Source organism: Delphinus delphis, chromosome 9, assembly GCF_949987515.2.
Source record: "Delphinus delphis chromosome 9, mDelDel1.2, whole genome shotgun sequence".
NCBI lineage: Eukaryota > Metazoa > Chordata > Mammalia > Artiodactyla > Delphinidae > Delphinus > Delphinus delphis.
The window spans coordinates 100,114,677-100,126,853 of NC_082691.1; the positions used below are offsets into that span (position 1 = coordinate 100,114,677).

Consider the following 12,177-nt stretch of genomic DNA (forward strand, 5'->3'; position numbering starts at 1 on the left):
ACCCCTACCCAGAAAAAAGCCACGTGAGGACACAGGGGGAAAGTGACATCTGCAAGCCAGGAAAACAGGCCCTCACCAGACACCAACCTTGCTGGCACCTTGATCTTGGACTTCCAGCCTCTAGAACTGTAAGAAAATAAATTTCTGTGGTTCAAGCCACCCAGTCTGTGGCATTTTCCTGTGGCAGCCCCAGCAGACTAAAACACCCATAATGTAAGGAACTTCTGTCACAAGAAACTTTATTACAAAAAAGAGGGGGAAAAGGCTAAAGGAGGAGCTCTAACCTGACTCTCACATCAGGATGACCAGCGCCTTCCACAAAAAGCTTGCTTTCCTCCAGTCTCTAGACGCTGTGCCTGGATTATCTGGAACCTTCGTCAAGGAGCCCTCACGGCCGCCTGCTCCGTGCTGGCCAGTGTGGCTGAAGCATGTTGGCTGAATTTTTCGTCCTGCCTCAGCCAGCGCCAACAGAGCCAATGGCCCCACCGCAGAGCTGTCACTGCTTTCTGAGTGGAGTGACCTCGAGACTGAAGGGCTGCTCCCTGGCGTGCATGGCAATGTGGGTGTTAAGCGCCCCCAGGTAGGTGAAGCCCCTTCCACACTCAGCACAAGAAAAAGGCCTCTCCCCGCGGTGACGGTGCAGATGGGTCTCCAGACTTCTCTTCTGGAGGAAGCCCTTGCCGCACTCGGGACACCCGAAGGGCTTCTCGCCGCTGTGCGTGTGCAGGTGCGCCTTCAAGCTTCCCCGGAGGCAGTAGCTCTTGCCGCACTCGGGGCACCGGAAGGGCTTCTCGCCGCTGTGGACGCGTACGTGCTCCGTGAGCCTGTACGGCTGAGCGAAGCTTCGGCCACACGTCGCACAGGAGAAGGGCTTCTGGCCGCTGTGCTGGAGCAGGTGGCTCTTCAGGTTCCCTCTGAGCCGGAAGCCCCTGTCGCACTCGGGGCACCGGAAGGGCTTCTCCCCGCTGTGGACCCTCGCGTGCTCGGCGAGCTGGGACGGCTGAGCGTAGGCCTTGCCGCACTCGCCGCACGGGAAGGGCCGCTCGCCCGCGTGCTGCCGCCGGTGCAGATTCAGGGAGGCCTTCAAGGAGAAGCTCCGGCTGCACTCGGGGCACCGGATAGGGCTCGGCCCCGCCGTGGAGTCACCAATGCTCGGCGAGATGCGCGCGGCGGTGGAAGCCCCGGCCGCACTGGGCGCAGGAGAAGGGCTTCTCCTCAGTGTGGACCTGGAGGTGCCGCGTGAGCCCCGAGCGCCGCGGGAAGGTCCTCCCGCACCGCTCGCAGGGGAACGCCGTCTGCCTGGCGTGGACGCGGCGGTGGCGCGCGAGCTTTGAGGGCTGGGTGAACCCCCGGCCGCACTGGGCGCAGGAGAAGGGCTTCTCCTGGCTGTGCAGACGCTTGTGCGCCTTCATGGCGTTCCTCCAGCAGAAGCTGCGGCCGCACTCTGGGCACCGGAAGGGCTTCCTCCCGCTGTGCCGACAGAGATGGGCCCGCAGGCTGCTCTTGAGGCGGAAGCTTCTCTGGCACTCCGGACACCGGAAGGGCTTCTTCCCCGTGTGAACTCGGACGTGCTCGGTGAGCTTGCTCCGGTGGGTGAACTTCCGCTCACAGTCGTCACAGGAGAATGGCTTCTCCCCGCGGTGTGCCCGCTGGTGGGCCCTCGCGGCCGCCTCCCGCGAGGGGCCTCTGCCGCCCTGCGGACCCTGGAAGGGTGTCCTTCCGCTGTGCACCCGCAGGTGCTCGGCCGGCTCGTCCTGCTGGGTGAACCCCCGGCCACACTCCCGGCAGGAAAACGGCCTCTCCCCTCTGGGCGAACACACATGCTTTTTCAGGGCGGCTTTGGACCGGAAGGCCCTGCCACACTCGGGGCACTGGAAGGGCCACGGGCCCGGGCGAGCCACCTGGTGCAGGGCCAGGCTGCACCTGAGACAGCTGCTCTGCTCGCACGCGCCGCGCCAGAAAGGCTGCTTACACGGGACCGCCCGGAGCCACCTGAGCTCCGCCTTCCCCCTGGACTTGTTTTTGTGCTTCGGGATTGACAGGACTGGCTCTCGCGGTGGTTCCTTTTGTGCTTCACAAAGGCTCTCTTTATCTGGAAGACCTTCCTACAGACAAAGCAGGAATAAAGTCTCAGACCTGGTGGAATTTCCAGGCGATCTGGGCTTCCCATTGGCTTATGCCGTGGATCGTTCTTGTCCTGATTAGATGCTGTGATGTCGAGGCTTTTATTATTTAGAATCTCTGTTTCTTGGAGACTTGGGTGTTGTAAGGCGGCTCTTTGATCTGATAAAATCTTTCTTTCCTCCTTGGATAAGGGAGCACAGAAGCCCTGCTCTTGGAGACCATTTAAATGGCATTCCTCCTCTTTTGCCCCGAGAGTTCCCTGGTCACCTGGAGAGACAAAAAGGCCCTCCCTCATCAGTGATGGGCCTGCGGGGTCAAGGACTGTCTTCACATCACTGACAACGTGGGAAAGGGACTCCCGTTGTCCCCATGACTTTGCGAATCTGCCTGCCACAGGTGAATTATATTGAAGTTTAACTTGGATGTGCACATCCTTTCATCATTTGTTAACAAAAGGCTTAGCGTGAAAAAACTGGCAGGCAAATACATTTTGTGAGCCTATGAGGACCCTCAGAGGCTAAGCAGAACTTGCAAGAAAATAAAAATGAGTTACTCTGAGAATCTGACCATTTCATTATAATATTTCTTTAAATCTGTGAAATAAATAGCACAATATTTAAGTAGGAAGGCTTCGGGTCATATTCTTGCACCCTTCCACCACACATTTCAGGAAAAGTTTTCTGAAAAAGTGCTAATAGGACATATATTTCTTAGGAATGTCAAATGGCAATTTACTGAATTCACAAAGAACACTGTGGAAATAATTCCCTTTCCCAAGGAACTCCGAATTATAAGAAAGTCACTGCTGTTCCCAAAGTAAAAGCCATGATGACAGGGTACAGAGGGAGCTGAGCTGCTACCTTATTCTCACCCACCACACCTGGAGAGGACAATTCCCGACCATCATCTGAGCTGCTATGTTCCAGAACATCTTTTTCTCCCTCATGCTGTTGCAGTGGGTCACGTAGCTCTCCTTTTTTAAATCTCTTAACCTGGGAGCAAACCTCACCTATCAGGCTTGCCCCAGAGCAGGACTCTGATTCTGCTCTGAGGTCATCTCAACAACACAGATGTTTCCAACTAGATGATGTCATTTACTAAGTTAGCACCCACAGCTTTTGCCTGGACCATGAGAAGAGCATACTTGCCTGTCTCCTTGAATCCTATTTCTCATCACTTACTGTTTATCCCAGGCAGGGGAGTAGTTGTGTTACTGGGTGAGTACCACCTGGTACAAAGGAAACATTTGTTTTTAGGGACAGCCACAAACGTCGTTCATTCTTTGGTACTCAAAAACCTTTCCAGGCCCTTTCTAAAGGATGAAATTAAACTCCCACCATGGCATTTTTGGTCTCTGATACCAATTATGTGCCACCACTGCCACCCCCCATCTTCCACTATGTCCCACAAATAACATTCAGCTATACTCAGCACCTTCCATTTTCTAAATATAACAGGCTTGTTCCCACCTCTAAGCCTCAGCTCATGTATGACCCCTGTTGAATCTTCTTTGCCTTACCAAATATGCCCATTCTATGCTATTTAAATCCTAATTCCTTTAGAAGTCCTCCTGGGATATTGCTGTCTCTTCTCTGCTTTCTCCTCTAAATCCCTATAGCGCTTTATTATCATTGCCACTTACTATTTATAAGTGTATACAGTCTTATTTTATAGTTGACTAATCCAATAGTTCAATATAATTGACTAACCTAACTGCCATGTCAGTAGGTCAGTAAGACAGACAATAACTCTTAGAGTGGGAAAACACATATATATATCTCTCTCCCAACCCCTGGCCTAAATAATATGTGACATAGTCCTATGAACATGGTAGGGACAACACTGATTAGATGAGTGAATTAATAGACAGTAGCAGTGAAATGAAGCCCCTGGGAATTCTTTTATCCTCCGATGGAGCTAGTCACACACTTCCTGGGTTTAAATTCCCTCTTTTTCAGGAGAGTCCTTGATACCCAGAGACTTAGTAGATCTCCATTTAGTAAAGCATTAACATACTCTAAAAAATGACACATTCTCTTAAATACTTAAAGTATTAATATATTTAAAATGTTTTCCTTATGATACAAGGAATTAAAAAGTAATCCTTCAAAAGGAATAAAAAAATCCCAAGTTCTAAAAATCTGTACAATAAAAAAATATACTGTACAAAATTGGAAGGCTTCTCATTTCTCTGTACACAAATGGACATGATGATGTGATGGGGAAGACGGTTTTTCCTCAGGACTGGACAAATGGATCCTTTACTGTTCTCTTAAAGGCAGTTCCATTTTCTGCTTTTTTTTTTTTAATGAAATATATACAACTTCCTTCTTTATAAAAGTAAGACATATTTGCTACCAACTTGAGTGAAAAAAAATAACATTCTCCATCAAAATAATATTTCTTATTCACTACGTCCTGCTGACTCTGCAGAAAGATTAGCAAACAAGGCTAGGAGAATAAATGAGTCAGGCTCTCAAATCCATCTACTCACCAGAAAGGCTAAGTGTCATTTGTGTTTTCTCTAAGTGTCCCTGGTCTCTGATTAACAGCATTCTTCCTTGTTCCATCCAGGTGATCAAATCTGGCTTTGAAGAAATACAGCCTGCAGAGAGAGTCCACACAGACTCAGTCTGGGTTTCCTGAGTACTTGACTAAAAACAATTTTAGTTTTTAATTTTTAATTTTAACTTTAGTTTCATGGCTGACCTTGATTCCTGGAGACATGAGATCAATGTTAGTTTAAAAAAAAAAATGGAAACTCTTGATTACATGAATAACTGTTAAATGTTCCCGACAATATTTCACAAAATTAAAGGAAACAGCGAGGTTGGGGATGATGAGGATCCAGGCAGAAAGTATTCAAAAGGGATCATTATGAGAACCATGTGAGTAAAATAAAGAGTAGTCGGGGGCGGGGAGGCGGGGGGGGGGGGGTCAAGGAGGGAACCCAGGTGACTAAACTTTTCTGATTAGACTCTGCACATCTAAGGAACCAATTACTGAGGTGCCCACATTCTTTCTAATATTTTATTTATTTATTTGGTTGTGCCACGTCTTAGTTGCCGAAGGCAGACTCCTTAGTCGCAGCTTGCGGACTCCTTAGTTGTGGCTCGCCAGTTCCTTAGTTGTGGCATTCGAACTCTTAATTGCAGCATGCATGTGGGATCTAGTTCCCTGACCAGGGATCGAACCCGGGCCCCCTGCATTGGAAGGAGGATTCTTTACCATTGTGCCACCAGGGAAGTCCCGCCCACATTCTTTCTTGATCAACGTAATGAAGGAACCAGGAGGCTGTTAAATGACAGTGATTATGAAGAAGTGGAGAGTAATGTGTCTAATGACATCAGCCTGAAGGGAGGAGGGGTTGTTACAAAGTAGTGGAGGGATTTTAAAGATGCATCAGATACCCTGCAGTGGTGTCACCTACGGCTCAGCCCTTGGATCAGTGTTTCTCAAAGTGACCTAGTTACCACCAGCATTAGCAGCACCTGAAGTACTTGTTAAAAACGTAGATGCCTGGGCCTGAGCCGGGACCTGCTAAATCCTAATCTCTGGAGTTAGGATCTGGACATCCTGTAAAGAAAACCATTTGCAAATAATACTGTTTGCTTTTTAAAATTTGGGAAAATCACACTGGATTCTCCAAGCCCAAGGATTGTGATAACTCAAAACTCAACACTGGATCAGCACAGGGCTGTAGTTTCTCCTACCCTACTGGCCTCAGTCTCCTTAGCTTGACCCTAACTGTTGGGGTATCCTGGGGACAGCTGGGGGTGTCCTGTCCTATTGACAAATTCTCCCTAAATGATCCCAACTGGCCCTGTGGTTTAAATGTCATTTATACAATGACCCCAAACGTGTGAATCCAGTCCTGATTTCACTGGAATTCCAGTCTCGCATACTCAATTATCTACTTTATATTTCCATATAAATGTTTAATAAGCATCTCAAACTTAATGTGGCCAAAACCTGCTCTCTCCCGAGCCTTCCTCATGTCAGTGAATAAAACCACTGCCATCGGGGCTTTCCTGGTGGCGCAGTGGTTGGGAATCAGCATTGCTAATGCCAGGGACATGGGTTCAAGCCCTGGTCCGGGAAGATCCCACATGCTGCGGAGCAACTGAGCCTGTGGGCCACAACTACCGAGCCTGCGCTCTAGAGCCCATGCTCTGCAACAAGAGAAGCCACTGCAATGAGAAGCCTGCGCACCGCAACCAAGAGTAGCCCTGACTCGCCGCAACTAGAGAAAGCCTGTGCGCAGCAACAAAGACCCAACGCAGCCAAAAATAAATTAAATTAAATAAATTTTAAAAAAACAAAAGGCATTGCTCTTTAAAACAAAACAAAACAAACACTGCCATCAAGATACTCAAGCCAAAAATCTAGAAGTTGGTTCTTCTTTCACTGGACTCCACTGCAAGCCACTGGCAAAATCTGCGATGCTACCTCCAAAACATATTTGGAGACTGCCTCCTGCTCTCTACCTTCATTACTACATACCTGGTTCAGCTGCCACAAAGGTTCACCAGTACTGCCAAGGCTCCTGGTTGGTCTCTCTCCTTTATTTCTACGCACTACAATTTATTTTCCACATAGCAACCCAAGTAATCATTAAAAAAAAAAGATATCATATTACTTCTCTATTTAAATCCCCCATGGGAATTCCCTGGTGGCCCAGTGGTTAGGACTCTGTGCTTTCACTGCCGAGGGCGCAGGTTCAATCCCTGGTGAGGGAACTAAAAGCCCACAAGCTGTGTGGTGTGGCAGAAAAAAAAAAAATCCCCCTATCATCTTCCCTTTATCTTTAGAATAAAATCCAACCCTGCGCCTCAGCCTAGAGGCCCTTCACAATTCGGCATAGCTGCGCTTTCTGTCCTCTTCTCCCATCACTCTTGTGCTAACCCTCTGTGCATATACCACAATAGCCTCACTGTGGTTCCCACCATGTACTGAGCTCATTCACTCCAACCTTTGGGCCTTTGCACTAGTTCTTTCTCTGCTTAGAATTTTCTTCCCCATGATTTCACATGGTTGACTCCCTCTTGTCATTCATATCTCAGACAGAATTATAAACCCCCAAAGAGAGAAAGAATTCTTCAGGTATACTGAGATCACCTATTAAATTGATAAGAGGAGAACTATTCTTTATGACACAAGACTGAGTTAGAGCAAGATGAGTAAGCAGTGAGGTACAATCTCCCCAAATTTCTCTTCCAATCCACTTCCTGAGTACTTCCCTGGAGATACCTAAGTATCCCATCCCCCTGCTCTCTTCTCTCTCCCTTTACCAGGGAAACTTTCATCCCTGTCGTATCCACGTTCTGCAATGTGTTGGGTCCTCAGCTTATTCTAATATAATAACTATGGCCCCTTCATGAGAGACTTAGTTCTTATAAGGATGCATCTCATTCAGGCAACATAAGCAGGCACTAAAGTATCAGTTAAAGAAATAAAACAACACACTTAAAAAAGAGAGAGGCAATTAGATTATTTTGTAATTCTAACTGTGGGAGAAAAGGGGGAGGGTTGGAGTGGGAGATAGAGAATGCAGAGTGTTAACAAGGCTGAGGGGCACAGATATAACCGGATAAAAAGGGACAAAATTCCCAGGCCATTACAGGAAGTTGAAGAGACATTCTGAATGTGGATTGGGCACAGTATCATATTCAACCAGCCAACAGCCAATAAAGGGAAGAAAGCCTACTAGTATCAGGTTGGGTCCCAAAAAGCGATTCCTTAGAAACGCATCTCACCCAGGGAATCAAGGCTCTCATAATTGGTCTTCATTTCCTGCTGATACATGTCCTTCTGCCACTTCTCCAGGATTTCCCACTCTCGCTCCAGAAAGTACAAGGCCACATCATCAAATGCCACGGGAAACTGAAATCATAAACAGTACATACATATATTTTCATTTCAAGGCTACTGTGTTTTTCAACATCCGTGTCTTTAAGAGACAGGAAGGAAAAAAAAAAAAAGAAGAGACAGGAAGGAACGGTATTAAAGTAGTTATCTCTGGATGGTGCCACGAACATAATAAAGGGGTCACAGAGGTCTGTTGGAACTAAGTAAAGTGAATGGATGAATAGCAGGCCTTTGAGCACATGTCCCGTCTCAAGGAGGATACTTCACACAGCAGCAAACAATTACTGCAGTGTAAGACTGGGCCAGTGTCGCCAGATATGTCAATGCGGTACGCGGGCCTCTCACTGTTGCGGCCTCTCCCGTTGCGGAGCACAGGCTCCGGACGCGCAGGCTCAGCGGCCGTGGCTCATGGGCCCAGCCGCTCCGCGGCATGTGGGATCTTCCCGGACCAGGACACGAACCCGCATCCTCTGCATCGGCAGGCGGACTCCCAACGACTGCGCCACCAGAGAAGCCCCAGATATGTCAATTTTTAAAGTAACTTTTAAATTTTGAAACGATTATAGATTCAAAGGTAGTACAGACGGGTTCCCTGTACCCTTCAGTTTACCCCAATGGTCACACGGTACATCATTATAGTACACTGTCAAAACCATGAAACTGACATTGGTAGTGTGTGTGTAATTCTACGTGATTTCATCACATGTGCTGACTCATATAACCACCCTGCAATCATGAACAAAACTATTCCATGACCAGAGATCTCCTTTGGGCTACCCCTTCCTAATCACACCCACTAATCTATTACCCGTCTCTGTAACTTTGTCATTTCAAGACTGTTACAAAAATGAAGTCAGAGAATTCACTGGCAGTCCAGTGGTTAGGACTCCATGCATCCACTGCAGGGGGCACGGGTTCAATTCCTGGTCAGGGAACTGGGATACTGCATGCCATGTAACGTGGCCAAAAAAAAAAAGTCATAGTATGCAACTTCTTGAAATTGACATTTTTCAGCCATCATAATGCTCTTGAGATCCATCCAAGCCGTGTTTATTGCTTATCAATATTTCATTTCTTTCTATTGCTGAGCAGTAGTCAATGGTATGGGTATACCACAGTTTGCTTAACCACTTACCTATTGAGGGACAATGTAGTTGTTTCTAGTTTGGGGCTATTACCAAAAATCTGCTATAAATAATCATGTACAAGTTTTTGGTGGGGATACATTTCATTTTTCTGGGATAAATGCCGAGGTCTACAACTACAGGGCCATATGGGAAGTATATGTTGTTTTCTAAGAAACCATTTTCCAGAGTGGCTGAACCCTTTTACATTCCTACCAGCAATGCATGAGAGATCATTTCTCAGCATCCTCACCAGCATTTGGTAATGTTGCTTTTTTTTTTTTTTTTTTGCCCGCACCGCGCAGCATGTGGGGTCTTAGTTCCCTGACCAGGGATCAAACCCGCACCCCCTGCCTTGGAAGGGTGGAGTCTTAGCCACTGGACTGCCAGGGAATTCCCAATGTTGCTATTTTTTATTTTCATCATTCTAATAGTTGTGCAGTGATCTCATTGGGATTCGAGTTTGCACTTCTCTAATGAATAATGATGATGAGCATCTTTTCATGTGCTTATTTCTCATCCACATATCCTCTTTGGTGAACTGTCTCTTCATGTCTTTTGCCCATTTTCTAATTGGACTGTTTTTTTTGGTTGTTGTTGAATTTTGAGAGTTCTTTATATATTCTAGATATAAGTCCTTTGTCAGATATGTGGTTTGCAAATATGCCCTCCTCCATCCGTAGCTTGTCTTTTCACCCTCTTAACAGAATTTTTCCCAGAGCAAAAGTTTTTAATTTTGATGACATCCAACTCATCATTTTTTTCTTTTATAGATTGTGCTTTTGGTGCCACATCTATGAACTTTTTACCAAGCCCTAGGTCCCAAAGGTTTTCTCCAATGTCATCTTAGAGCTTAACATTTTACATTTGGATGTGACAGTCCATATATATATATATATATTTATTTATTTATTTTGGTTGCACTGCATCTTAGTTGTGGCAAACAGCCTCCTTTAGATGTGGCTCAAAGTCTCCTTCATTGCGGCACGTGGGCTCCTTCATTGTGGCATGCAAACTCTTAGTTGCGGCATGCATGTGGGATCTAGTTCCCTGACCAGGGATCGAACCCGGGCCCCCCTGCATTGGGAGTGTGGAGTCTTAACCACTGCCACCAGGGAAGTCCCTGGATGTGACAGTTTTATGTGAACTCTCCTGATTTTTACATTTTGGCAACTAAAATTCACAATTTTAACAAGGAATAGTTAAAAACAAACAAACAAACAAACACCCAAAACACACAGCTGCGAGCCACAATTTGTTCATGGACGTTTAATCTACAACCTCTGGTATGGACTGACTAACCAGGACCGCTCTTCCTGGAGGTTCGAAGGACAGATGCACTGTGACAATAGGGAAGGAAGAGAAGATATATAATTTAGCTTGTGAAGATTCCATTTCACTCCTTTCAAATTCTGTACTACAAATGTAGATGAGAGCCTACCAAGGCAAGTGCTGGGCAACTCACAAGACAGCTCGGGCTCTTCGCAAGTATATGAAAAATGTTGGTCCCAAATGCTACAAAGTAAACTCTCCCAATAAAGGAATCTAGGAAACTCCACAACCAGGGCCACTCGACACTTTCTGAAGAGAAAAGTTGCAGAGATAAAATTCCATCATCAAAACTATTACAGGCGCCCAAAGCTGAAGTATCAGCTAGTATAACAAACAAGTTAAAACTCGGTGTTGCATTTAAGGTGGGACTTTCAAAGAAATTCCTCTACTGTTTACTTGCAACTCACCCACGTGCTTTCCACCTACAAAAGACTTTTTCTGTGAGCATTCTCACAATTAGCACTGAACTGCTCCAGTGAAAAGGAAAATCAACCAGAAAAATGCTGATTTCTCCCTGCCTACCCCCAATAACACAACAGCCAAGAAGCTGACATCACTTGAGCTTTTTCTGTGGACTCAAACTTATAGTCAAAGAAGAACTATTACAAACCACCAAGTTTCACAGAACAGAGAGAGATATTCCAGGACGTTGAAGAGAGGCGGCCTGAAGAAATCTGAACAGAATTGGTACCTGCCAAGGAATGCTGGGAGAGAGGGGTGAGAAGCAGAAGGAAAGAAAATGCATTACATTAGTGAGATTATTAGATAGGAAATCTCAGTGGAGATACAAGGAGAACTTGCATACTTAGAACTTAATTGAATGTAGAGTTTCCTGGATTAGGCTTGGGATATGTCTTTCAAACTCTAAAACCAGTGTTCAAATTTTCCATTAAATCACTAGAGTATTCGTGGTAAATCTGAATTAGGATAACCACCCAAACTGGTTAAGTTTTCCGTCTTTTCCTAGAGGGAGCAGTCTCCATCCAACTTTTCCTCACTTGCTGATGAAGATGTGCTTCTCTGAAACTCCATGTCAGCAGAGCTCGGAACGTGAGCCCAAGAAAAACCGGGACGTTCAGAGACCCCCGCACAGGACGGGAACAGCAGGGGAACTGAACGGACCACAAGCGTGACCCTGGGTTTCTCCACGGACCCCTTTCTCCCAGATCAACCTCACAACAACTCGAGCACCTAGACCGCGCCTTCTCCGGCCCGGGGTAGGAGCGCAGTCCTGCTTACAGACAATCCCCGGCCGGGGCTCCCACCGCCTCACTCTCTGAACCGGGAGCCCACTCCAGATCGCGACGGGGCCCGCATCGTCCACGGCCCCTCTTACCGGAGCCGGCTCGGCCATGTCCCCTCGCGGTCCCGCCCGACCCCGGCCCCCCAGCTACCCGGGAATCCAGGCGACGCCGCGGCACCTCCCCTACGGCGGTCCCGCGCTCCGCCCAGACCAGCCGGGCCGGCCCGGGCGCGGTGCACGCTGGGACAGGCGGCCGCTCCGCCCCCACAGCGCCCCCTGCGGCTAGGAGGCGCGAACGCCGGCCGCGGGAGCTGCCCGCGCTGTGCCGGCCGCAGGAGTGGACCTCGAGCACATTTTCATGTGCCTAATTCTCACCCACAGACCCTCTTCGGTGAAATATCTCTTCACGTCAAATAGTCTTATTTTAACTTTGTTCTGATTTACCTTTCTTTAATTACTATTGACGCTATAGACTTTTTTAAGTTA

At 47.3% G+C, this 12,177-nt stretch overlaps 1 protein-coding gene across 1 annotated transcript; it reads right to left on the minus strand.

Moving 5' to 3' along the window:
- Positions 1 to 208: 208 nt before the first annotated feature.
- ZNF425 (zinc finger protein 425) lies at positions 209 to 11,873 on the minus strand. Its single transcript, XM_060021061.1, is given in 6 exon segments — positions 209 to 1,117; positions 1,119 to 2,035; positions 2,038 to 2,391; positions 4,619 to 4,729; positions 7,881 to 8,007; positions 11,785 to 11,873. Coding segments are annotated over 6 exon segments (2,148 nt in total). The 5' UTR covers positions 11,803 to 11,873; the 3' UTR covers positions 209 to 496.
- Between the last annotated feature and the right edge of the window lie 304 nt (positions 11,874 to 12,177).